Source organism: Labrus bergylta, chromosome 12, assembly GCF_963930695.1.
Source record: "Labrus bergylta chromosome 12, fLabBer1.1, whole genome shotgun sequence".
Lineage (NCBI taxonomy): Eukaryota > Metazoa > Chordata > Actinopteri > Labriformes > Labridae > Labrus > Labrus bergylta.
The window spans coordinates 17183598-17210836 of NC_089206.1; the positions used below are offsets into that span (position 1 = coordinate 17183598).

The 27239-nt window shown below is 39.7% G+C and overlaps 3 protein-coding genes across 6 annotated transcripts; 2 read left to right on the forward strand and 1 right to left on the reverse strand.

Moving 5' to 3' along the window:
* Positions 1-152: 152 nt before the first annotated feature.
* Positions 153-7847, reverse strand: troap (trophinin associated protein). Of its 3 annotated transcripts, none has more exons than XM_020648301.3 (13): positions 7696-7847; positions 7194-7280; positions 6577-6814; positions 5941-6475; positions 5255-5373; positions 4990-5038; positions 3948-4093; positions 3804-3852; positions 3619-3698; positions 3443-3529; positions 2274-2730; positions 1966-2168; positions 153-1580 (listed from the first exon to the last, which is right to left on the reverse strand). In XM_020648301.3, the coding sequence occupies exons 2-13, from the start codon at positions 7253-7255 to the stop codon at positions 1506-1508; spliced, it is 2100 nt and encodes a 699-aa protein (XP_020503957.3). In that variant the 5' UTR covers positions 7256-7280; positions 7696-7847; the 3' UTR covers positions 153-1505. The 3 variants fall into 3 exon arrangements, with proteins under 3 accessions (XP_020503957.3, XP_020503956.3, XP_065816972.1); XM_020648300.3 differs by having other exon boundaries at positions 3619-3716; XM_065960900.1 differs by having other exon boundaries at positions 3619-3716; positions 7687-7847.
* Positions 7848-9155: 1308 nt separating this feature from the next.
* LOC109994799 (DEF6 guanine nucleotide exchange factor) lies at positions 9156-19384 on the forward strand. Of its 2 annotated transcripts, XM_020648283.3 has the most exons (12): positions 9156-9351; positions 10971-11111; positions 11216-11401; positions 12688-12915; positions 13024-13170; positions 15304-15366; positions 15495-15603; positions 15686-15984; positions 16079-16245; positions 16682-16880; positions 17573-17663; positions 18608-19384. In XM_020648283.3, the coding sequence occupies exons 1-12, from the start codon at positions 9256-9258 to the stop codon at positions 18799-18801; spliced, it is 1920 nt and encodes a 639-aa protein (XP_020503939.1). In that variant the 5' UTR covers positions 9156-9255; the 3' UTR covers positions 18802-19384. The 2 variants fall into 2 exon arrangements, with proteins under 2 accessions (XP_020503939.1, XP_020503940.1); XM_020648284.3 differs by lacking the exon at positions 15304-15366 and having other exon boundaries at positions 9157-9351.
* Positions 19385-20447: 1063 nt separating this feature from the next.
* On the forward strand, positions 20448-27227 carry ppardb (peroxisome proliferator-activated receptor delta b). The gene is made up of 8 exons (XM_020648279.3): positions 20448-20828; positions 22511-22909; positions 22997-23148; positions 23253-23391; positions 23868-24070; positions 24278-24484; positions 24582-24825; positions 25221-27227. Exons 2-8 carry the CDS (start codon positions 22570-22572, stop codon positions 25466-25468), a joined length of 1533 nt encoding a protein of 510 aa, XP_020503935.1. The 5' UTR covers positions 20448-20828; positions 22511-22569; the 3' UTR covers positions 25469-27227.
* The last annotated feature ends 12 nt before the right edge of the window (positions 27228-27239 follow it).

The following is a 27239-nucleotide window of genomic DNA, read 5'->3' on the forward strand; positions in this document are numbered from 1 at the left end:
AAGCCCCCTCCCACTGACACCCTTCACCACTCACTCACACACACACACACAACTCTACTAAATATACATCAGGCCCACTGACCACCTGCAGGGGACAGTTACAGAGAAACACAGAGGACACACTCATGTGACAGGATAATAATGAGCATTTATATGGAAAAATTCAACTTCTTTGGTTTATTTCATCACCTGTACATGAGTTGAGATGCAGCTGCAACCTTTGGGAGTTCATCAACAAGGACCAAAGTAAAAAATACAAAATGTGCATGTTGCAGCTTAGATTGAGTTTTTCTTTCATGTTATGACCTGAATCATTTTGGCTTTGTTTAAATGTGTATCACATAACATGTTTGTTAAAGTTCTATCTTCAGTTTCTGTGACATTTCATGGCCTTAATAAAAAAAAAAAGCTGACCAAGCAGCTCATCTGACTTCATATCTTCCATTTTTGTCACTGGATACAGAAAACAAATGTGAAATAATTTTGATAAAATTGTTTAACTTTGTTATTCTGGTCAGTTCTATATCTTTGAGACTCTATGCTGATACTTTGTAAACTGGCTGTTTTTATTTTTGAAATGCTTTTAAGACCTTAGAACAAATCAATTTCACAGTGTTTCACAGGACATTTAGTGCTTTTCATTTTAAAAAAAAGAAGAAAAAAAAGAGTGAGTCGACTATTCAAATGATTTCAATTGCTAAAAGAAAAATATAACATTGCCGGACAGTTTCCTAGAGACATTTATTATAAACACTGTACAACAATAAAAACCCTATCTCCTCCTAATCCTCTCTATGGATACTATAGCTGTGATTAAGTCTTCAATGACCATTATTTACATTATTTGTTTAAATGTAGTACAGATTCAAGTCATTAACATTGTTTCTAATAGGCGTGGATCTACATTATAGGCAAACATGACTGCCTACAGTATAAAAAATTAATTTTGCCCCACTAAAAAAAAAAAAAGCCTCTTCATTCATCAGACAGTGTTTTGTTACAAGTACAAGCAGCGTTCTTTGGGCTTTCATTAAGGCCAGTGTAGGACAAACATCAGTGTATAGAAAGTCTCCTCTGTACAACTGAGAAAGCTTCTCAGATTATTATCTGCTCATTTCCACATCACCCGTGCGCCCCAATGAGAACTACAAGATCACACAAGAATGAAGAGTACAACGTGCAAACATCGTGTTGCTTCCTGTTTGTGATTTGTTGTTCACTTGGTGATGAAAATTACGATCTTGAGTCTGTATATAGTGTTTTATTTTGAATTTGACCGGATGCCTTGTGTCCAGCTGTTGCGTGCTCCGTTTAAAATAGACTTGCACAGTTTTGAAATGAAGCAAAGTAGTGACGCTGCTGGCCCGCTCCGGAGACGGACCGCGGCGCTCGCTGTGGAAACAGGCATAAGACGGCATAAAGTGCGGCGCTGATGGACCAAGGCGAGCATGGAGTATGAGGAAATTGGCAGTAAGGGTAGAACATATGGTGCAGTTGGAGTGCAATCATCTCTCCTGCAGTGGAGAGCATTGTGGAGAAGAAGGGCCGGACATGAGACTGCAGCTGATAGGAACAAAAGTCTGAAAAAAAGGAGAAGAAAAAAAAAGATGAATATTTAAATCAAATTGACTATCTATAAATTCATCCAAAAACATGTAGGTACCTGATGTAAAGTGCTATGTGCTTTTTTGTGATATCAGTGTTAATGTAAATGTGATAACATCAATATCGTGGGATGAAAGTTTATTCATTGCTGCTGAAAATGAGATGGAAGAGATGTGAAATAATCAACTGATGGTTTGTAGTTTGTTTGCTTTGGTTACTTATACTGGTCATCTGTTCTTTCTCACATTTTATTTACAAAAACAATTGATGAATGAATATTTGAAAAACTGAAACTGTGGTGACGTTTAGATTTAATTATAAAAAAAAGTCTTCACTTGGCATTATTAAATATGTACTCACAGATAACTCTTCAAAGTGCAGGGTGGAGGCCAGTGGGTTTCCACAGCGGGGCCGAGGAGGCAAAAAGCCCAGAGCAGTCTGCACAGCCACCGATGTGAAGGTGGACACCTCCTCATCCAAACGCAGCTCCTCCAGCTGAGGCAGACGCTTTCGCAGCATTGCCACTGCAGGACTCTTAGGACAGGTTTTCTGAACAATCACTTCTGTAATAGATGAAGGTTTTACTGTTACAGTTCAGGGAAATGTTAATTTTTGTGTGTTACAGTGTAAGATTAATCAAACCAGGGACTGTGAAATTAAAGTGATACCTCTTTGCAGGCTCTGAACAGCAAGGACGATATGATTGGTTGGTTCTGGAATGCACGGCCTCTCGTCACTCACTGGCAGCATCTTTTTCTGCGCTGATGAAACCGGGCCGTGCTGCTCCTGATGGGCCGACTTATCTTCCTTCTCAAAACGGGGGGCTCTTAGCAGCTTTCTTCCCGTTGAGAAAAAAATGACCGACTCTCTATGTGGTGCTTGGAAGAATGGCTGCTCTCCAATTTTCCTTTGCCCTTTCTCCTTCTCCTCCTCATCATCATCACCATCCTCGACGCTGCTCACCTCCCTTCCTGTCTCTACCTTTCCTTCACAGAGGGGTTTATTCTTCAGTTCATGGTCTACAGTTGTATCTTGACCTGGGAGCTGCTTTGCTTGTGTCTCAGGATCCTTCACCGTCACACTCTGCTGGTCCTCTTGATCATCAAATAATCTCTGGACAATTTCCTGTGAACAAAGAAGATTAAATCAAATACAGTATGCTATGAAATTTGGGATGTAATGCTTTGATCCTGATGATCCTATAATAAATGTTATCTTTAAGTGCATCAAAGGTGTAGCATCACAACCGCCATTATCTAAAATTGGCAATCAAATGCGACTTTGATAAGATATTAATTTATTTTATTTATTCTTTAGCCTCAAAGTCGTGTTCGAGCCCTCACATGGGGAGGTTTTAAGTCAAAGGGCTATTTTCACAGAGCTGTTTCCAAACTTATCTTTCTGAAAAAAAAAAGAATGAAATCTTTATTTCACTTTCCAAAATGCTATAAGGTATTTTCTTGTTTTACATTTTATTGATACATATTTAAAATAGAACAATGACATCAAATAATAGACCAACAGACTGGATAAACGTCAGCAAGTCAGTCAAAACCCTGACTTGTTTGGACCATCAGTAAGACAAACTGCATAGTTTTTTTATCCAACTATCACACCATAGGGATAAACAAGCAAAAATAAAGAGATGATAAAGTCATGTAGCTTCCAGTTATTTACTCTGGCCTCAACTCTGTACATTCAATCAGAATCAGAGTCGGGGGTGGAAAACATGTACCGTTTGTCAGTCTTTTTTTTTTTTTTTTTTACCAGACTTTGAACAGATTTGTGTAATTGCTCTCTTGACATTTAATAAATCGACATCCTTCCTTGATCTCACCTCTTGGCGTGGCTGAAGGTTGGTCTTGCAGCTCCGCAACCCAGGAGTGCTGCCGTATGGTGACTGTTGAGTTGACATATGCCATCTCTGAAAACAGCATGAGATAGGAGTGCAACTTTGAGATACATCACATAAAAAACAGACAAAAAGTGACAATGCAACACTTGAATACTGACCATAGCAGACATGGGCTGATGCCTGATGTCCCGGACTCTCTGTGGCGTCCATTTTTTAAGTGGAGTTTCATTTAGTGCAACTGATGAGAATAAAACAGCTACAGCACGTCAGGTTAATGTAACAGGAAAACGGAGATACAAATTGCATTAGATTTCCTACATCAACATAACACTCTTGATCTTACCTACTGGTCCACCTTCTGCATGATTCTTTCTAAGCGGGACTCTCTGAGCCTGAGAAAGGAAACAACAGAAGACACATAGTAATTAACCCAGAAATGTAAAAAATAACACAAAGCTGAGGTGAGACAGAAGTCATTTATCCATACAGTGTAGACTGAAGTGCCTCTGCCTGATGGACGGACTGGGTGTTGAGGTGTGGCACCGAAAGGCCCTTCAGCCTTCACTCCCTCGTTCAGCAGGATACTCTGCAGTGCAGCGGGGTCCGGGGAGAACTGCGCCGACTTCACTGATCCTGTGAGAAGAACAAAAGTGAACAGGCTCAGCTGACATGCAAAGGGCAGTTCATAGTAGGGCTTGGCGATATGCCAAAACATTTTAGCACAATAAAAATGTTAATAACAGTCAGTGAAAGGTGAAGACACCAGACGGGGTTTAACTACACTTAAACAGAGGAACATTTCCCCACCTTAAGAACAATGCACGGTGCGGGAAAATGCTGACATGACAGTTTGCTGCTGGGGAGTACCACTCAAATGGTGGAAAAGGTTTGTGGTGTCGCCCGTCCCAGCTTTGAGCTGGTAGGCTCAGCCTTTTCTTCAGTGTGGCTATCCCTCATTTCGGCTGGGTTTCCATTCCATACCCATACCCAAAGTAATCATGAATACCAAAGTTTTCTGAACACTAGAATGACATTGTAAATCATATTAATCTGAAGTGGGAGCCTTCTGTTCACTTGCTAAGCTTAGCATTAAGAATAGAAATCGGGAAATGCATGTCCTTGGTTCATCCAAAGGCAACAGAACTTACATAATAATACTAATAGCTCACTAATTAAGACATAATATGTTGTTTATCTAATCTGTACAAAACAGTGTGTAAATGTCCTTTTGCAGGGTTATTCAGGGGTCATGTGCAGGACTATTTATTAGCCGAGTCATGTATGTTTTCAGAGTGCTGGATAGTAAGCAAGAACATTTTCCAAAATGTGGAACTACAGGTGGAATAATAAGTCAGCAGCCCATAAATACACAAATGTAACATGAGCCTGGAATATTAAACTGAAGTGAAGACGGTGTATTGTCAAAGTCACAATTTAAAGTCAAAAGGTTTAACATCCACTTTCTCGTATCTACTGTGTTAAAGTACTGAATGATCAAGCACATATTATGTTTCCAGTCCTGTTCTTACCAGTAGTTGGTCCAACTTTTTGTCGAGTCATGATAGACACTCGCTGGGGCTGCAAACAAGACAATCAGAACCACACACACAAATGATTATTAAACATATTTAAAGAGTTTTAAAAATGTTTAATTTCAAACAATGAAATCACAAGTCAGACATAAATAAACGTCTTATTTAAACATCTCAAAAGCATCCTATAAAAAAAATAATGTAGGGCCCAAAAGACACTGTTAAAGATGTCTGTAAACAACAATTATAAAGACCAACTCACCACATAGTTATAGGCTTTAGACTGTGGAGTTGCAGATCCCAAACATGGTGCGCTTACTCCCTCATTTCGGAGGATACTTAGTAAAGCAGCGTGGTCAGACTGGAAGTTCTCCCCTTTTTCTGAAAAACACAAGAAACACAATTGGCTGCAAATGAAAAAACATAACAACGTAGTTGACAAAGTCACAACAGAAGAAGGACAACGTGCAAACCTAATAACTCTAATGATCATAGCTCTCTAACTGGATAGAATTGTATATCAACAGGTGAGCTTCACATCAAAGAACTGCATCTGTTGAATCACTTTCAGATACAGTTAGAGTGTGTCTAATGCATGTACAAACAGTATCTACTCTACTGTATTTGTTTACCCAAAGGCCCAACAGTTGGAAGTAGCTCTAAACTCTCTGTGCAGGACATCAGTTTCATGCTCTGTATTGAAACTATGTTAAATTGCATCGTCCCTATTAAATAAATAAATTCAATTCACTTCAATTCATTTATACTGTGCCCTTCAAAGTAACAACAACGTTCAATCAAAAGTTCTTTACCACCATTTAAAATAAAATGATACAAACGTATCTAAACACATGGAAAAGTAGGACTCTAGTATAAAAACATAAAATTGTTAACTACTAAAAAGAGAAAAGAAAAGAAGTAACAGCAACAACAAAACTCTTTTCTTACCGGTTAAACTTTTAGAATAGTTGCCCTGTGAAGTCAGCTGCATGTTCTGGCTAGAATTGGATGAAATGGTTGGATCCTTAAGGCTTAGCAGGTTCATGTTATCCAAACAGGTCTCTGCACTATAAGTAGACTTTGCAGACAAAGTAGTGCTGTGGTTCTGATGCAAAGCATTATTAGAAACTGCTGCTAGAGGCTGGGACAAAGTGTTTGAAGTCTTAAATGTGATGGAAGGGACAGAATGCCCAGACAGCTGGGGAGTATTTTCTGTCGCCTTAAAATGAGAATTCCCCGTTCCTTTTTTTGAATCCAACTTTCTGTTTAATGTGGATGGATGTTTAGCAGGTTTTGCATTTATGTTTTGGGATTTTAGAAAACCTTTGCATGCATTGTTATCAGGTTGGACAGCATGACAGCCTGTCCTTGGTTGTGCAAGTGTCAGAGGATGCTGATTTTCAGAGGCCACTCTCGAGCCCTTTGACTGCGTCAGGTTGAAAGGAATGGGCCTGGTGCATGGCCTTTTATTTTTAGCTTTTCCCTGTAGAAAAAAATAATATAATATTAATGAAATAACAATCGTTAAATGAGATTGAAAATGTTAAAATCTACAGGGGGGGGGGGGGGGGGGGGGGCACTCACAGCAAGAGGTTTCTCCTCCCATCTACTGTGAGATTGACCGAAGTCGACAGGAGTCTGAAGACGAAGGGACTTTGCGAGTACTGGGAGCCGACTAACACCTGGACGCACAGGTGCTTTCTTGCCCATTGGTGAGTTTCCCGGATCTTGGTTCTCAATATTTTCGTCGGAAAGATGACGCGCAGATTGAAGTTTGGAAGGCCTTGGGTGAACTGGCATTTTGTTGTGTTCTTTCTTCGGCCTGTGTGCAGAAAACCAGAAAGTTGCATTTGCAATGATAAATGCAACAAGAATGAATGAATGCATTGATGATTTAAAAAAAAAAAAAAGGCAGTCCCTGAGTTTCGTTATCAATTGCAATAGAAATGTCCTTCTTTTGGGACTTCTAAAATTGCTTCTTTTAGTTCACAAAAGTCAAATTAAGTTCCCAATCTAAATGTTGTCTAAACACAAGCAGAACATAGACGAACTAGGTCTTAATTATTGTTAAAACATTCTGAAGAATATTCAGGAACAATCTGTGTAACAGTAGTTAAATAGGTCACTAATCTGATATCCTAGCAGAAAAAAATGCAATGAAGTACTAAAAATACAGTGAAATGTGTCTTTATCCGTCTTACCTGAGAAAGTCACTCCGGGTTTTGTTCTGACTTTGCGGACGAAGGACTGGAGAGGAATCCATTGTGACAGCAAGGACTGGAGAACAGCTGGAGGAGCAACACAAAGAGAAGAAGACCAAGTTTGTAAACATGCTTAAAATGCACTATTCAGGCTTTGAAGAAAACCAAAAACACATGAAGCAAGCTGCAACTTGCAGACAGTCAGAGGTCAAAAATGAACTTCTCAAAATGTAACAGACATACAAAACACCAAAACGACGTAAATGACTAACTTTGAGCGCAACTGTGGATCAGCAAGAATAAAGACATCAAGCATTGTTTATTTATATGTTTATCATGCCCGAAGACTACAGCATATTCACGATAGTATCCAATTCTGAGCACAGTACAGAGGGAGGTGTTGACTAGCGAACAAAAAAGAGAAGTCGAGCAAGGCCACTCTCTTCACGTTAACAAATACTAAAGTTAAATACGCACATCGTCTGTTCAATACCTTACATACTTTCAAATTAGATAAGGCCTCTGTTTCTTCCTTCTTTTAATTCAGTTAAGAAGTCCTGACACAAATAATTCCAAATGTTTGCGTTTTCCAGGCGTTTTGAACAGGTTTAAAGATCCCTCGATGGTCCTTTCATACCACAGTGGACTGTCAACTTCCTGGACTCGCAGCAGTTTGTAAAAAGCGCGTTTCCCCATTGGTCGCAGTAGGAAGCCGTACAAGCCAATGGCTTTGCGTATTTTGTTATGTCTGGCTCGTAAGCCAATGAGCAACGGATTTTCATAAACAGCACCATGGTAACGACGCCAAAGTTGTTTTACCACGTGATCTCCTTTTACCGCGGCCCATCAGCGACAGAATAAAATATAATACAAGAATAATATAAAAGAACCAAATAGAACTGACTTAAATTAAATTTTTTTTTTGGCAACAAAGAAACATATATACACAGCAAAACACAACAACTTTGAAACAGGGATATTTGTTTCCTTTCTAGATTCATAACACGAGAGATTACAGAGATACTGGATTATTAATAATAATAATAATAATAATAATAACAATAATAATAATAATAATAATAATGACAATATTCATTAACAAAGTCATTAAGGATAACATTGAAAACTGTAGTCCATCAGAAACAAAATCTGATTCATGTCTGCATCTAGCTATTAAAAATGTTTGAATTATTAAATGTGTTTTTGATCCCTGGCATGTGAAATGTGGCTGTCGATTCAACAGGTTAGAAGAAAGGTCTTAACAGGTAACCTTCAAGGGTAAAGACCCCAACAATGTGATGTTTAATTTCCGATAAATAACATTAAATTAGCATCCAAAGCCGAGCAGCCTATTCCCCAAAAAACACTTAAAATAACAACCATTAGATAAAAGATAAACAACTTCTTGAACTTTTATATTTATTAGTGCCTCTAGTCTAAACCATTTATGTTTTCATAGTAAATGGTTTGGCAGTACTAATATATTCTGAAGGTCTACTATCAGGGTCCAGGTTGGAAAGTTAACTCACCCACATCACGCTGTTGATGTTTTTTTTTTTTAATGTAACTTACTCTTCATTCTTTAGATTTAACCTTTTCAGATCATCAATTTTGCCTTTCAAAACTTCCAGTTGTCAGATTACCGACATTATTTAATGAATCAATTCTAATAATTTGATGATGTAAACAAAGTTTATAGTAGTGTTATAACTGTTTCAAACTTTTGTTTTCGGTTTTTAAAAGTAGGCTACATGTTCCGAAAAGGTAAATGGAGTATTTCTCATATTATTCCGTAAACAAATCTTAATTATAACTTCTTGATTCTACTTTCTCCCATTGAAGGCAGGTCCAGAACACTGAGAAACATCAGACCCTCCCTCTCTGTCAGTGACTGAGGACGTCCTGCAGGTGTCGCTGACAGTGCCCTGGTAAAGCCTTATGCCTGCCTGACAGCAGCAACACAACGTGGGTGTCTAACTGTCACCCAGGGGCCCTGTGACACAAGCAGAGGGAAGAAGGCGAGAAGTAGAGGAGGAAACTAGAAAGCCATTCTACTGCAGAAATGGACCTGCGGTCTGAACTGCTCAAATCCATCTGGTACGGTTTTACAGCCCTAGATCTGGAAAAGAGTGGTAAGGTGTCCAAGTCTCAGTTAAAGGTGAGTGTAGGGTGTTTTACCTGGGTTTTGGAAGGACTTTTTTGTCATCTGTATTCATTTACTTCTTCAATCTGCTGCCTCATTTCCTACCTCAATTCATATTTCATCACGTGGGCTCACTCTTAGGACGATTTGGTTAAAATATTTGAAGTACCAGCAAACTAAATGCCACAAATGTATTTACTATTTGACCTGTTGTATTTGATTCTGTTCTTTTCTTTTGGTATACCATTTGAAATTTAATCTCATCCTTAATATTTCCTGTGTGAAACTGTGTTTATATACCACATGCTGGTCAACAAGGAACACATTTGTTCCTTATATTTTGAGTAAAATGCTTTCACTGCTGAAAGAGGGCACAATATGCACCTCTGTCTGCAAGAACACGAGAGTAACAGTTTGCTCTCAGTCTGTGAAAGAATGGGAGCCCTCATCTCCAAGCTGTGCTTGCACTGGCTCTCCATGTACCAGCTTGTAGTGCAAAGGGTCCTCTGACACTGGACCTGGCCAGAGAATAGTCTTTTGAATAGGGTATCTTCACACCATGGGCCTGTGTTTGTCAAAAGAACATTGTTGCAGCAAGAACAAGAACAAAGTGGAAACATGTTGGTGATTGCTGTCTCTGGCACAGAGCGTCAATGAAGCCACTGTATTATGTTGATCTCATTATTATGTCACTTGGTCTTGGTGTGGATCAGACTCCATTTTCAGCCACATCCACGATCTGGGCGTTGTGATGCCTGCACCTCCTAGCTTACAGCAAGCCAGCCTCATGACTAGGCTAATCCCCTTCATGCAAGCAGCCTGTTCACAAGCACCATGTTCTTTAGACCCACTCAGAAGCAAGCAGTTAGCGTGCAGCAGTGGCCTCAAAACTAACAGATGTTGTAGAGCACAAGAGACAGGATGTGGTTATGGCTCAACACACCAAGACTCCTTGTCTGATAGCATGCTTCAGATATAAATTTCACACTCACAGTTAAGAGACATTTGTAGCAGAAAAAGTAAAAGGATGCCTTTATAGAGTAAAATAAATCTGCACCACATCATTAATACTATTGTAGTAGCAGTCAAATAAGTTCACTGTAGCAGTTCACTTTAAATAAAATCTTCTGATTGGTAGCATAGAAATATTTGATTAATCTTTTACTTTCTTTTTACAAATAATTGTATTACCTTACATCTATTTTATAGCTTTTTATCGTTGTCTAATATTATAGCAATTTTTGTTTAATCTTTTAATCTTCAGCCTATATATTTTTCTGTCTGTGCTGTTATGAAATCTTCACACATTTCTTTGTCCTTTTCACACCAACATATGTGGAAAGAAAATCTATTAGAAAGCTCTGTTCCCCTAATATCTGTTTTGTTTGTCTGCTGTCTGTTGTTTTTGGGATACATTTTTGAAGAAATTAGTAACACACACAAAATTTTCAGCCTGCAAACAAACTCATCTGTCTAATAGAAATAGTTTGTTGTGAAGTTTTTGGCAAAAGTGTCAAATCTGCATTCATGTCGGTAAAGCTGTGTTAATTAATGGGATATCTTCTAGATCTCTTGCGTGTTGCATGTTGTTGAATATTTCTCTCTCATATGTTGGTATTTCATTTTGGCATCAGGTGCTGTCTCACAATCTGTGTACAGTCCTGAGTATTCCACATGACCCGGTCGCTTTGGAGGAGCACTTCAGGGACGATGATGATGGTCCAGTTTCCAGTCAAGGTTATATGCCTTACCTTAACAAGTACATCCTGGATAAGGTGATAAAAAACACACCACTTTTGTGTCTTTTTTTTTTGCTTTGTCAAACTGAATGCTTCATCGCTATGAGATTGTCTTCAGTCCCTGCATTTTGTTGCTGCAGGTGGTTGACGGCTCTTTTATTAAGGAAAACGTAGACGAGCTCTGTTGGACTCTTACAGCAAAGAAAAACTACCAAACGGATAAAACCAGCAACACCGTTCTGCCAGAGAAAGATGCTTTTCGCCTTTGGTGCCTTTTTAATTTTCTCTCTGAAGACAAGTACCCTTTGGTTATGGTCCCTGATGAGGTTAGTTGACTACATTTTCTTTTAGAGAAAGAGGAATTTCCTCGCTCTAGCTCATTTAAATTTTGTTCTGTTACACAGAAGATACTTAAAAAAAACATTCTCCCTGTGCTTTGAAGATGAAAAAGATTTTTAGTAATCAAAGCATGAATGTGAATGTGAAAGTCTTAAAGTCACAGTGGCTGTGTGTTTTAATAGTGACACCTGTTTCTAATTTTAGACCTATGTGTATCTTATTTTGCTTCTTTTTTTTTAGTTCAGTTTTGAGACTGATATAAGTGATTGGTATCTCTGAAAGAGGTTGGATCTGATATAACCGCTAAAGACACCCTGGCTGAAACCTCATTTCTTGCCATCATGGAACACGGTGCTCTTTTCATGCAGCAGCAGTGTGGGCTTGTTTCTCTCTTGCAAAGTCTCATTTTGGTTTCCTGTTGTGTGATTTTCACAGCCACTGCCAAGAAGAAGGCCTTGTTTTCAAGGGCAAAGTAGTTTTTTCTAAATTGCGGAGTTAAATAAAGTATTATCCAGTTTTATTTTGGTACAAGATTGTTAAATTAACCACTGCACAGTAACCTGTGGTGTGATGAGTACAACAGTGCTGTTAATACTGGATTAAAATACAACATTCTGTTTTAAAAGATCTACACTGTGGGGTTTTCTGCCAACACCCTAACACAACTTTAGAAATAAGGTGGCAGAAAATGTGTTGCTACTCCTTTAAAAAGTTATTTACATCCTGCCTTAAGTAGAGCACACACAGAGTATTCAAATGAGTAACATTTATTCGAGAGATGGGACAGATCTGATATAATATCGGTATCGGGTCCAATATTGACACCATTTAGGTATTGGATATAGTACTGACAGCGAAAGATCTTTGGTCACTTAAACCTTCTCAGCTTGCAGAGTCTTGCTTTAAAGACATTCAGACAGGAACAGCTCCTTCTATATTATATAATTTGAAAACTTTACAGTTGTTGCTGCTATGTGAAGCCAGCACAACATTCAGATACATTCCTTTGGAAAGTGTCAGTTTGAATGCGTTTAAAAGGAGAATGTATTTCTTCAAATTGGAAATGCAATGCTGTGTTTACTCCAGCTTTGTGTAGCCTTACACATATTACCAACAGCAGCAATAACACTATTATTTACGTTTAAAAACAGAATCCGAATCTGTTTTGGTATCTTTATACAGGTATCAGAATTGGGTTGGATTTGGAAGAAAAACAAGTGGAACAGTTCATCTCTAATTCATTCTCACTTTCTCTCCCTCCTTTCCTCTTCAGGTGGAGTACCTCCTTAAGAAGACATGCATGGCTATGAGCATTGAGTTAAATTGTGTTGAATTAGAGGACTTCTTCTCCCAAGAATCTGTGCAGGAGCGCGGCATTACTGTTTGGGTGTTTCTGGAGATGATGAACACGGGAAAGATTACTAAAGGAATTGATAAAGGCGTCGTCAGTATGGCTATAGAGGAAGTATACAGAGAGATAGTTGGTGATGTCCTTAAAGAGGTAGGAAGTACATCTGCCACCGGAGGTTTGTGTTTAGGTTCCTGAGATGCTTTGCGTTGTATAAGTGATTTATTTTTTTTACGTGTGCTCTGGTTGGGGTTCATGCAGGGTTATCTGTGGAAGAAAGGCCAGCTGAGGAGAAACTGGAAGGAACGCTGGTTCACCTTAAGGCCCAGCAACCTGTCCTACTACACGGGGGAAGACCGCAGGGAATGCCAGGGCAACATAGTTCTGGATGGAAACTGCTGTGTGGAGGTAAACAGAAAGAGACGATCATCTTTCAAAGCTAAACACTGTTAAAAAAAAAAACTGGAATGAACTGTGGCTTGTAATAACTGTGTATCCTTCGTTAGTTTGTGCAGAGAAGAAGACTCACTGATCATTTACCTTTTCATTTTGTTTTTTGTATTTGAGATAAAGTTGTGGGCAACGGGTGGGCAACCTGAGGGTTGGGGACTCCCCCGAGTTGTCACAAGATGAAGCTGAAAGAGTTTCATGTTCGTTAACAGATTCGTCATTTTAACAACTTCTCTGAGGCTTTCTTTTGTGTTACTGGAGTTGTCAGGTTTTTTTTTTCAATCTCAAGGGACCGTAATAAAATGATGCGGGTGTAAAAAACTGTGTTGTTTCTAATCTCAAACAAATTGATTTTTAGAATTCAGGCATTAAAACTAAAAGTGGACAAAGAATTCTGGATGCTATAATCAGTTTTAAGCTTAAGGACGTAGTTAACCAGCTCAGTGTTTCACCTCCACAACGTCTTAAATGAAAGAAACCTAATCAAGGTTTTTTTGAGAAAATCTTCTTTGTAATTCTAGTAGCTGTTTTTGTAGTTTCCAGCCACTAGCTTTGGCCTGAGATGGGGAGTGGGTTACAGAGCTCCTAAAAGCACATTTTTTCTGCGTCCATCTTCAGCATGTTTCTTTTAAAAACGGATGCTTTATCAGATTTCTAGCAGTTCCCCCCTGGAGACACAGGATGTATGAAACATATACTTTTCACATATAGTATTTTATGTATAAAATCAGATCACATTAAACATCGTTCTTGAAATGTTGTGTTAAGTACAACACCAAGTAGACAGTTGTCTTTCAGATAGTTTAATCCAGGCGTTTGCAAATGGACCTCGGCTCTCTCCAGCATGAGATGGCGAAAAGGAGGAGGCTCATGTCAGAATAAATACAGTGCATTATCTTGACCTGGTTACTCTTTGTTTCCTGATAGGACAAGGCAGCAACCAAAGATTAATCACATAGTGTTCATCACAATGCACAATACAAATGAACTCGTAGTGTCCGTCACAAGGCACAGTACAATGTAATGAGAGACAATGTTACTTATGATGTCATGACTATGAGGAGGACAAGGTGGGAGAATTCCCATTATAACATTTTAATGGAGTTCTAATATTCCACTAACCACGTGAGTGTGCAGCAAAATCCGAATCAGCAAATGTCAAATGTATGGCATTAAAGAAATTCAGATCTTATCTACAGAATACCCCAGCATGTTTGTTTTTGACTCAATGACTGTGCTGCCGCTGAATGTCAGACATGCTTTTATTGTTCGTTCTTTTGTTTAAATGCAGATTACAATGAAGTGAATCTGCTGTAGGATAGTGACAAAATGACTTTGCCGTAATCACTAAAGACCCTCCTCTTATTATCAAGAAAAAAAACAACCCACTCCATTTCAGAAAGTCTCAGCTTACAATGATTTTATACAGTCCCAGAGTTGACAGAGTTTCATGTTTACATGTCATAACCAAAAAAAGGTTGGGAACCACAAAGTTTTTTAAAGTTTGATACTGAATGTTTCCTTGTTTCTCAATCAGATTTCCTCACAAATCTCATAGAGTTTAACTAAGCTGAACTCAAGATTAGTCCACCAATAACACTTCCTCATGAATGTGTCTTTTTGATATGAAGCCTGCAGCAGTAGTGCAGGGTCAAGTGACCTGGTGGCTGTTTCTTTTTATGTCTTTATTTCTTCTTAGATGTTATTTTGGGGCTTTTTATGCCATTATTTCTAGAGGCAGGACAGTGGATAGAGTTGGAAGTCAGGGAGAGAGAGACTGAGGAATGACATGCGGGAAAGGAGCTTCATATCAGGTTTGAACCAAGGCCGGCAGGTTCGAGGACTACAGCCTCTGTACATGGGGCGTGCTAACTAACCAATAGGCCACTGGTGCCCCTCTGTTGGCTTTTCACACAGACAAAAGTCAATCATTAGCTTATCAATGTCACAGGATCAAGCCAAGTAATGACACACAAACTGTTCCAAAAATATATGTTTATTTTGTATTTTTTATCAAGGGCACCTCACACTGCACCATGTGTTCCTACAGCAGAAAACAAGCAATCATTCTAAAATCATGCTTTATTATAGGAAATAGACGATGATCAAATATTGTTCGGTCGTACAAAATGGATCATAAACATCCTTTTCCCAGTGAGTTCACAATTTATTCTCATTACTTATCTATATTTATGAAATGGTCACAACAAATGTAACAAGAGAAAAAAAAAATGATTGAGGAATGGCTAATTATATAATTTAATATTTCTTTTTTTGACCAGGTGCTGCCGGACCGGGATGGGAAGAGATGCATGTTTTGTCTGAAAACCTTGTCCAAGACTTATGAGATGAGCGCCTCAGACACCAAACAGAGACAGGAGTGGACGACAGGTCAGAGGAGTCTCACATATGCTAATATTTATCACCATCATCGTCTCCATCATCACATGACTTGGCATTTTCTTCCCCACAGCCATTCAAACAGCTATCAGGCTGCATGTGGAGGGGAAAACATCCCTCCACAAAGACCTGAAGCTTAAGCGACGTGAGCAGCGTGAGCATCGGGAGAAAAGACGACAGTCCAAGGAAGAGGAGCTGCAAAGGCTGCGGGCCCTTCAGGAGGAACGGGAGCGTAAGCTGGCAGAGCTGGACCTCCTGAAAGAGGCGCAAAAGCAGGCTCATGCCCTGCTGGAACAGGACGAGCTCAGGAGGCGCCAGCAGCACGAACAGCTCCAGCAGGCCTTGGAGGTCCAGCTGCGAGAGGCAGAGGAGGTAAGTGTGGAGTCAAAGACGGGTAAGAAAGCTTGAATTCAGAAAGCACAAAGGTTGACGTGTTCTTTCTGTGTCTCTTGCTGTGGGATTCAAGGCACGGGTCAGTATGCAGGCAGAGATGGCTCTGAAAGAGGAGGAAGCAGAGAAACAGAGGAAGAGGATCCAGGAGCTGGAGGAGATGCAGAAGCGTTTGGAGGAGGCGCTGCAGCTGGAGATCAAGGCCAGGATGGATGAGGAGGCTTTCCGCTACGCTCAAGCAGGGTAGAGTGTTAAACGTGGCCACCAATCCCTTTCCACACTCTCACCTACATACACGGCCACTTCTCGATAAGGAATCATTTGTTTGGGTTCAGAGCCTGTAAACAATGATGTGTTGGCTGTAAGAGGAGACGAGTCCGTGTGTGCAGACAGCTCACCGCTGAAATGAGTTGCATTATGTTGCTGAGGAAGTTAAGCTGCCAACAGAGGAAGTTGTTTCATGCTGCGATCAGTCACATCTATAGTGTTGCTGTTTCTGCAACTCTCAATCTTTTAAATTATAAAATGTCTGATGACTTGATCACGTTAATCTGCAAATGTATTAGAGATTTGTTGGGCCAATAATGTTTTTAATATTTCGCAGAAGTCTCATCTCCCTGAAGGTGATGAATCCATTTTTATCCATATTCATCTTTTGTGTATTTACCGTTGTGTCCAGATTGCTGGCTGAAGAGGAGGAGAAAATGAAGGCCCTGATGTCCCTGCAGGAGGAACAGGAGGAGTACATCCTGAAGACACAAAGGGAGAAGCAGGAGCTGAAACAGGAAATGGAGGCCAAGTCCCGGGACCTTGATGAGGCGCAGAGGCAGCTGGAGGAGGTCCGAGCCAACCGACACAGGGTCGACCAGGATGTGGTGGTAAGAACAGGAAAAAAAGAAAAGCGTGATTTGATTTCACATCTAAATAAGAAACTGTCTTAACTCTCAGGTTTCACTTGTAGTAACAGACAGGGCATCACATTACTATCATACAGTAACACATTAAACCAGGACAGCTAATATGGTCCGTCCTTCAAAACAGTTCAATGATTTCAAAGTCCAACCAGATGTTTCAATCAACACAGATAAACTGATTGTGAGCCATTTTTAGTTTACCCAAGGAAACTATATCCTTGGATGACATTTGCTTGATTTGCATGCCTGATAAAAAGGTCAAGCGTTGTTTTTTATCGGCTTTGCTTGTTAGAGCCAGTACCGTTCAGCCTTCTTCATTATAACTGTAGATATGTTTCTTTCATGCGAGAGATCTCTGTCACTTTGAGGAATTTCATTTTAACTGGAGTGTAATAGTTGTAGACTTTGTGCTTTTACTAAAAGCAGTTTTGTATTGCTAGTCAGCAGAGACATGTTTTGTTTGTCTTAATTTGAGAGTGAAAGCTGAAGAGAGACGGGAACTGTGGGGAGAGTTGACCAGCGATCTGAGGACTTAGGACTGCATCCTCTGCACATGGGGTGCCCACTTTACCAACTGAGTCGAACCAGCTCCTCAATCTCCAAGACACATGTTTTAATGAGCTGCTTTTTTTTTTTTTTTTTTTTTTATCCAACAGGCTGCTCAGAGGAAACTTCGCCAGGCGAGCACCAACGTGAAACACTGGAACGTCCAGATGAACAGACTGATGCGACCAATCGGACCAGGCGGTACGAGTCCTGTCTGCGACATGATTCATTGTGTAACAAACAAATTAGCATTAGCATTTAAAGAGCTTTATTTTAAGCTTGCGTTCAGTACAGTACTTGAACATAAAGTGTCTCACAGAGAACGTTGGCCAGCAGACAGTAGAAAAATAATATGATGATAAAATGAATGCCGGCTGAATTTAATTTAGCTTGCTTCAGTTTTAGGAACAACATTTTGCTCATGCCTGCTACAATCACACGGTCAAGACTTACTGTTGTATTTGATTAAACTGAGCCAAACATGGTATCCAAGTGTAAACAGTAAAATACTCATTAAACACTAATGCATGTTTCCACTGTAGTTAGAGGAAGTGTCTATTGAAGTGCTAATACACCATCGCATGAGAAGGGGACTCAAGGTTTCACACGTACTTTTTAATGAACTATTTTTATGTTTATTTTATTATACCAGTTTTTATTTTAACACAGGTTTTCTCACCTTAGCCAAGAGTTAAAACTGCACGCAATATTTATCTAATATTTGTTTTGTATTGCATCCAGCTGTTTTATTTGCAAATGACAAAAATGCATAAAAAGATTCTCCTCATGATACGTCAAAGCGTCTGCTGTGAAAAACTTCTACTGCCTAATAAAGGAAATAGCAATCACTGACAAATGAATGATAACATGTAATGAGGTGAGGTTGGGTTGACATTTACAGTCGCTTCATACAAAGGGGTTTGTGTCCTGTGGGTATTATCTTCTTAGCACTGAGATTGTTTGTGAGCCGGTACATAACCACTAATTTAGATTTAATTCCTCCTCTGGTTTAGCATCCTTGTCTCCAAATAAATATATATATATATATATATATTATAAAGAACTTTATCTGATTGAACTTGACTGCTGAAAGCATTTGGTTATTTTTCTAAAGTTCTTTCTTTGTGCTGTTTTTTTGCTTGTAGAGAAAAGACCGTCTCTGGGAAGCTCTTACTCATCCTTCCAGATCCCGACACAGAGGGATCCCGGGCTGCGTCTCAGGAGATCAGGATCAGAGGATCAGAATGAGGAGAGCAAAGAAAACGTTGACAACAGAGCTGAATGTGATTCAGCGAAACGCCATTCCCATGCCTCGAATGGAGAAATGGACATCCCTTAGAAAGAAGAATCAGTGAGGGAGGGATTTTTTCTGAAAAAATGGCCATAAACGACTGTTTGGTGTGCAAACAATATTAAACAGCGGGACTTTACACTGAAACTGAATTACAGTACTGCCATTTCTATTAATTTACTGACCTCATTACACAGACCACAACAGTTCAAAATGGAGAATAGCTTTGAAATAATTCACTTCTAGACTAAGCTTTGACGGTGACCTGTGTGAGGCTTTGGGACATAAAAAAATACCTCAGTGGAAATAAAATGTTAGTTGTAAGCAAGTTCCTGAGAGGAAGTTGCAATGTTTTAAGGCTAAACACGAAACAAGGAAGCTGGTTTATTTAAATCTATAATAGTGAAAGATAACACAGTTTTATTTTTATTCAGCCATTCTGGAGCATTGAGTGTGGGTTGACTTTTTGATGTCAAAAATTGGATCAGTATTATGGTTAATGCAATAATGTTGTCGGTGTCTGCCTCCTGATCGACAGGAAAGAGAGAGAGAGAGAGAGACTCATTGCACTTCCTGTTTCTTCTGCTAACATAACTGTAAATAAAAGAGTGAATTGAAGTGTTGACCTGAATTCTGCTTGTGGCTCTTCTGTGTTAAATGATGTGCAACACACCTTTCAGAGAAATGATCTTCACTGCCAATAAAACTAAGTCTGTACTTTCCACAGAAAAAAACAAGTCAACAGGTACATGTAATTATTTCACTGACATTTTAATGACAAAGGCCACAGACTGGAACAAGCCGATTGCTGAATTTGCAAACAGCACGTCCGCTTTAGTTTGAGTTTGAGTCGGCCTCAAAATGTGTCATTGCAGACTAATTTGACAGCTCTGTCAGTTAAGAACTGCTCACATGAGTAAACAGAGACATCCACAGACAAACAGAGCAAACTACATGACATGTGGACATATTCAAATGTTAGAAGTCGGGATCTTTTTCTTTCTTTTTTCCTCCAAATTCTAAATTCATTTGCTGATCTCAAAAGGTGTCAGGTACAAACATTCAATTATTATTATTATTATCATTATCATATGAAGAAATGTATTTTAATGGACAGAGTAGATTTTAACCAACAAAATATTAGATCTTTTTTTTTTTTTTAGCTTTATCATGATTTAACAACTTTCAAAAAAAGCTTAAGCTGTGCTTATGACTATTGTAATTGAATTTGAAGTGTATATACTATGTTCTGAATAACCTACCTATAAAAAACATATCAACTACCACGCTGTTTAATCAAAAGCCATTCTTTTATATATATATTCTTATGCTGTGGGTTTGTGGCTTTTATCCAGCATGTAAAACATGCAATTTAATTATATATTGCTAAATGAAAACTATTTAATATATATTTAGACCAAAATGTACAAATCTGGATCAGGGGGGCTTTTAAACTACAAACAGACTCCATATTTGTATTTCCAAAAGTCTCAAAATGCGCTTTTTTAATTTCCACAAGAGCAGAATAAATGATACAAGTCACAGAAAATAACAGCGTTATCTGAGACCTTGGATAGTGTTGGCAGGATCCAGTGTGTGTGTGTGTGTGTGTGTGTGTGTGTGTGTGTGTGTGTGTCCTGGCATGTGACGATGGAGGAGGAGGAGGAGGAGGAGGAGGAGGAGAGAGGGTGAGAGAGGGGAGGGGGGGGTGCAGCAAAGCAAAGCAAAGCAAAGCTAGGAGCAACAAGGGGAGAGTCGAAGAGGGATTATCTGTTAACTATGCTTATCTGCGTGTGATATGGCAGTGAGAAAAAAAAGTGCCCAAACTGCTTTACTGTAGACTGTAGCTCAGAGGATTGTTAAACCACACGGAGGCCCGAATCAGTCTGAAGTTTATGTTAGCAGTCTGACGTTAGCTCATGCTGCTAGCTTAACTCCTGCTGGTGACTTTAAACAACTTGTCAACAGCCCGATCAAGACGAGGCTCATTCTCCCCTCCCTCCTTGTTTATTTAGCTCGGTGGCAGTGTGTCGTTTGCGAAGAGATCCTGTGAATCCGCAGCAGCATTGACAGAGGTAAGCTATCTTGGCAGCAGCGCTAACGTTATTTAAGGGCACACACACGGGAATGTGGGTCAGCAGCTAAAAGCTAGTAGTAGTTCAGTCAACATTCAAGGTTAGCTAACTAGCTAAGTTAGCTAGCAGTGCAGACACTCTTCGACGACTGAAGCGTCCCAATTTGAGTATTAATGTTTGATTTAAGTGATAAAAAAAAGCAACCTGGATGGTCATCTTGTGTATGACTGAAGCGTCCTTTCATTTCTAAAGTGCTAGTATCCAGTTACCGTCCTGTCATTGACTTTGTACGATTCAGGGATATTTGCAGATTAATCCCGAGAACCAGTGTGACAGGTTGTCTGGTGGACAAGTTCGAACACTTGTGATGTGGACTTTTCACGCAGCCTTTTGCGAAAACAGCCTTTTTAAAAAAAAATGTATTACTGTGTTTAACTTTGGGCCATCATGTGATGTTAGTACGAACTCTGGAAACATTAATACACGTCTTATAAATGAACAGAGGGCGCAGCTACATACATGGACGGATTAGTCCACTAGGGGGCCGCGGGGGAAAAATATGTAACCCTCCACCCTCCCAAAAAGCCCCTCTCCCTCCACAGCCTGCACCAGCGATCAACACCGCCCAGTGTGTACACAGTGCATGCACCCTGTCCCCTTTACCGCGGCACCCACCTAGTACACTGTGCTCTCTAGCATGATACCGAGGCAAACAATAATACAGATGTCTCCCAGCTCCAGTAGAGACAAAGTTGACTGTTTTTTGTTTTTTTTTGAGATAGTGGAGAACAGACTGAAATGTTTTGGGGCACATTGTGAGACCCAAACACTATGGCTGCTTAAGGGATCATTGCATTGGTGCAGAATATGGCTATTATTAATGTTTAGGTGTCTTTGTGACATGAACTTATTCAAAATTATCAAATAAAATAAAGTCTTCCAACACACATTTTGCAATACTTGGGCAGCTGTTTTTATCCTGTTTGCAGTTGTAGCAAGAAAGAGACAAGCCTTCATACTTTTTGTAATATTTTCCCTTAATATTTTCAAATGTTCTCTCCCATAATATGCATCCGTTATTGATTTACACATGCCATGCCAGATTGTATGAGTATGCATCCCTCTTCAGTCAGGTGTTGCAAGTTTGTTTACTTGCTAAACTAAGGACGCTCCGTTTTCTTAATGGTCCGAGGCCCCCTTCTTGTCTTTTCAGTCTGTCGTGTAATCCAGGCATGTTGACCAAGCGTGTGTGTATCATGTCATAAGCCTATTACTATCAAGGACATTCCCCTGCTGCTCTAACACAACCAGTAGTGATGTGTTGTCTCTAGGAAGGACATATAAACCTGGTCAAGATAAGTAAATGCACTTATTTCAGTTTGAAGGGATTCACTTAAACCAAAGCTTAAATAGTCATATACTTCATGCATTTTTGCCAGGGTGTGTGCAAAAAAAATAACAGACCATATTAGGAGCATTTTGGCTCTGCAACATCTTGTAAAAAAGCTTTGCACTCAGTTCAGCTAGTGACTGGTTACTCCAAATCAACAGTTAACCTCTTACCTCACTGTAGTGGACAGTGATGATGTGGTGGACATATTTCTTCTAAATGAAATCCGTATTTGAAGTACACATTTTTGATACTGGCATATTTAACAAAAAGTATTTTTCTTCTTCAATAGTGGAGCTATGATGACAACGTGACAGGAGGGGAGCCGCTGAGTCAGCTTCAACCGCAGCTATGGAAGAGTTTCAGCAAACTGAAACTGTGCAGCACAAAAGGGTGAACGGCTACTCTGAACCCAAATCCCCCCAGAACACAGCTGATGTCAGGTGGACGCCACCACAGGGAGAGTCTGGTGGTTCTGACAGCTGTGGGGGGACAAGTGTGTCGGAGCTCACCGACCTACAAGAGCTGAAGGGCAGGGAAAGTGAGGATGAGGAGGACAGGGAGGAGACAGAAGTAGTCCCTGCCTCTAAAGGCCTCAAGGGGGACCAGAAGAAAAAAGAGAAAGAAAGTCTGGATCAGGTGGAGAACAATCATAGCAAGAAGAACAGCAGTGCAGCATCCAGCTACACAGGTATTTTTCTTCCTTTGTTTCACTACCTGAGAAAAGGAGCGTGACAGATTTGTTTTAATATGCATGGTTTGTTTTTTTGTTATGCAGACCTGTCGCACACGTCGTCACCCTCGTTATCAGAACAGCTTCGTCTTGGCCGAGAAGACAGCACCGGGGCTGGGATCAGCGTGGAGTGTAAGGTCTGTGGAGACAAGGCCTCTGGTTTCCACTATGGTGTGCATGCCTGTGAGGGCTGCAAGGTAATGCAGTGTTTCAATAATGTGGAAGAGCACATTTGGGTTACCAAGTTCAATCCCAGCATATCTGAGCTGCTGAACCGGTTGTGTTGTTTGTTCTCACTCAGGGCTTTTTCCGGCGAACTGTGCGGATGAAACTCGATTATGATCGCTGCGAGCGGTCTTGCAAGATTCAGAAGAAGAATCGAAACAAGTGCCAATATTGTCGCTTCCAGAAGTGCCTGTCTTTGGGAATGTCCCATGATGGTGAGAGGGATACTATTAGTTTAGTAACTTTCATTATTTTTTTACATATACAAGAATTGAATTGGAATGTAATTTGCAAACCAGGTTAAGTTCCTTTAAAAATGTTAATAAAATAATGAATTGCATGATAAAGTCTGAATGATTTAGCTTGATATGAGCAGTGACATACATTTAAAGAGCGTAATGGTGCTTGTACACCTTGTTAGGTGTGTAAGACAACTCAATAACTATAACATTTTATGTAGTTTCTTGCACTTCTAAAACATGCAATTTCCCTTGATTTGTTGAGGTGATTTCAAATATTGATCATTTATATTTTTGATTTGCTGAAGTTGGTATTTTACTAGTCATTAAAAAAACAACATTGTGTATCAGAATCCAACAAAAGTCCTATCAAACTTATGACCTGTGGGAAATATCTACTTAAAATAAGCCCATCTTTTGTGTGTAAATTGTGTCTGTGTGTGTTTGCTTAGCGATCCGATACGGACGTATGCCTGAGGCGGAGAGGAAGAAGCTGGTTGCGGGCCTGCTTGCAGAAGAACTGAATGTTGGTAAACCAGGTGGCTCTGACCTGAAGACCTTGGCCAAACAAGTCAACACAGCCTACTTGAAGAACCTCAGCATGACCAAGAAGAGGGCCCGCAGTATCCTGACCGGCAAAACCAGCAGCACCTCGGTTAGTCAGTGGAACTCATTCTGGTTTAAAGCTTCATCTGAAACAAGCAAGAGAACCACTTCTTAATAAATGAGGAGTTGTTTTCTTTTGTGCTTATCCTTAGCTACATAGCTTACCTTTCAAGAATGTCACTCAAAGTATATAATAGGAGCAATTTAAAGTAACTTAAGGTTTATTATGACAAATTACTTTATTTTCCCTCTTCAGCCGTTCGTGATCTACGACGTGGACACACTCTGGAAGGCAGAAAGTGGTTTGGTTTGGAGCCAGTTAGTTCCAGGTGCGCCCCTGACCAAGGAGATCGGTGTCCATGTTTTCTACCGCTGCCAATGCACTACAGTTGAGACTGTGCGAGAACTCACAGAGTTTGCCAAGTGCATTCCAGGGTTTGTGGACCTCTTCCTTAATGACCAGGTGAGTTTCCGTCTACTCCCTCTGCCGCACAATGAGAGGATTTGTGATTGTGTAAGGCTAATGGACTAATGCACAATCATCTGTGTTCTTTCTGCAGGTGACTCTGCTGAAGTATGGGGTGCATGAGGCTATTTTTGCCATGCTTCCTTCACTCATGAACAAAGATGGGTTGCTGGTGGCCAACGGCAAGGGCTTTGTCACCAGGGAGTTCCTGCGCAGCTTAAGAAAGCCTTTCAGTGAGATCATGGAGCCCAAGTTTGAGTTTGCTGTAAAGTTTAATGCCCTGGAGCTGGATGACAGCGACTTGGCCCTGTTTGTGGCTGCCATCATTCTCTGTGGAGGTGAGACTGACAAGGTTTCTTTAAAAGTATGAAGAATGCCACATTAGCTTGTTTTTATTATCAGCGTATCCACGTCTTAAAGAGTCCAGGGTCCAAGCTGTTTAGGCTGGGTCATACTTACATTAACTGGGAAATTTTATTAAATAAAAAATAAAGTTAGGGAATAAATAGAAGGTGATATAAAAAAAAGAATTCCCAGAAAATATTTTCTGAACTGGTTTGTGTCATTCTTTCGTGCTTTAGCATTAATGCTTGTAAAACAGGTTATACATAGCATTCTAATTGGCATTAAAAGGATCTTAAACGTCTTGAATTTTACTTTTTGTATACAGAAACCGTGTATTTTTGCAGTAAAATTATACTCATTGTAGGATGTTCCCTTCTTGTTCTCCCAGATCGTCCCGGGCTAATAAACGTGAAGCAGGTGGAGCAGAGTCAGGACAGCATTCTCCAGGCACTAGACCTCCACCTACAAGCAAACCACTCTGACTCAGTCTACCTCTTCCCCAAGCTGCTGCAGAAGATGGCCGACCTCCGCCAGTTGGTTACAGAGAACATTCACCTTGTCCAAAAGATCAAAAAGACTGAGTCTGAGACCTCGCTCCACCCTCTACTACAGGAGATCTACAAAGACATGTATTAGTATTCAGCACAGGCTGCTTTTAGCAATACTGTTACAAACTGAACTGACATTTATAATAATACACTTCATTCAGTTCAAGCACTGGTCCACGTACGGGCATGGATTTTAACAAGTCCACATGAGGCAAAGTCAAGTGGTAGGGCGAAAACAATCAACAAAGTCTTCTCAATGTCAGCATTACCCTCAGCACAGCAGTGTGTGTGTGTGTGTGAGAGTATGTGTGTGTAAGAGATGAGCATCTGGAATCATTTGCTGCAAGTCCTAGTTTTCCACAACATTCACTTAACAGAGAGACTGGTATGTTTTCTCACCGAGGCTGCTCCTATTACATCCTAATAGCAAAGTTGACCCCCTGAGCAGTATTGAGAGAGCTTCTCCTCACTCACCTCAGCTCTGTGTTTCTAGTGAAGGGAAAGCATTTCATATTCTTACACCAATGGCATATTTCATTTAGAAATGAGTTTTCAGCTCACATTGTTGAAGAGTTTCTTAAAATGCCTTTTGGTAGAGTGAATGTTCTCAGACTTTTGGCAAAACTGAAGATGCACACATTTGTTTTTTTGTTTACATCATTATCATGATTATCAATGACTTCTACTTTTGCCTTCTGGTTTCTAGAACACAAACTGGGCTGGCTCCAGCAGTGCAGAGCTCTCTCAAAGCAGCTCTCTGTGCAATACCCTTTTTCCATTTGTCAATAAATGTGGAGATCCAAGTTACATAGGTTTTGTCTTAAAGCCATATACCTAAGTGGTAACTTAATATGGACTATGCTGCACAGATTTTGTTTCTGAGGCTGACACTATAAACACACGACCCATTCAAGTACAAGGGACCGCATGTTTTTTTTCCTTTATGTTAACAAGCAAATTATCACAATTGCCATTTTTATTTTTTTTCTTAGTTGAATTTGTAATGATATGACTAATTATTTGTAATTGTTGATCATTCTTGCTAGGACAAAACATGAATTATCATCTTGTTTTATGTACTAAATATTTTTGTTTCTTTTGTTTTCCATGCCTGACTATTTAGTTTAGATTTTACCAAATATATCATCAAGCATACCTACAAACTTTTCCTTGTTGAGGAATTTTGGTTTCATGCCTTAGCGGGATTAACCTAAAACCAGCACACAGTACCATAATGTCATTACTGGATAGAAACTTACCATCCAATATCCGATATAAATCTCTGTATTTACCCATGATACAACCAGTCTTAAATTCTCTGGTAGACACGACATGTAACAGCCTTACATTACTGTAGGATTCATGATTTCCACTTTTTTCCTCCCTCTGTTACACCGCCTTTTTTTCCACTGTACTTTTCTGAATGGACTTCAGTGTTTCGTCACTGGTGCACAGTCTTCTCCTCTTGTGCTCTTACTCTGTCTTGATCCCTATCTACCTCTAATGTATGATCTCTGACATTATTCCACTGTCTCATCTTATCTCTTACCTTTTTTTTTTTTTTTTGGGCCTTAATTCCTGCTATTGGTGCAAATTTGATATTATTGACTGATGTGCAGAGTGCCAAGGTAGTGAAGTGTGTGGATGGATAAAAGAAGAAAGTACACCAAAAACGGTTGTCGATGTAAGCTACCTCTATGCCTGTGTTATTGATGGATTGACATGTTTTTTTCCCCCCACAAAAACATGTTAAGACTTGAATTAATTTCGTCCTAATAGTCACTTGTAACCAATATGCAAATCTAGTTAGTCACATCTCACTTATAAACTTTGTTAGAAACATAAAACACTGATTTTTC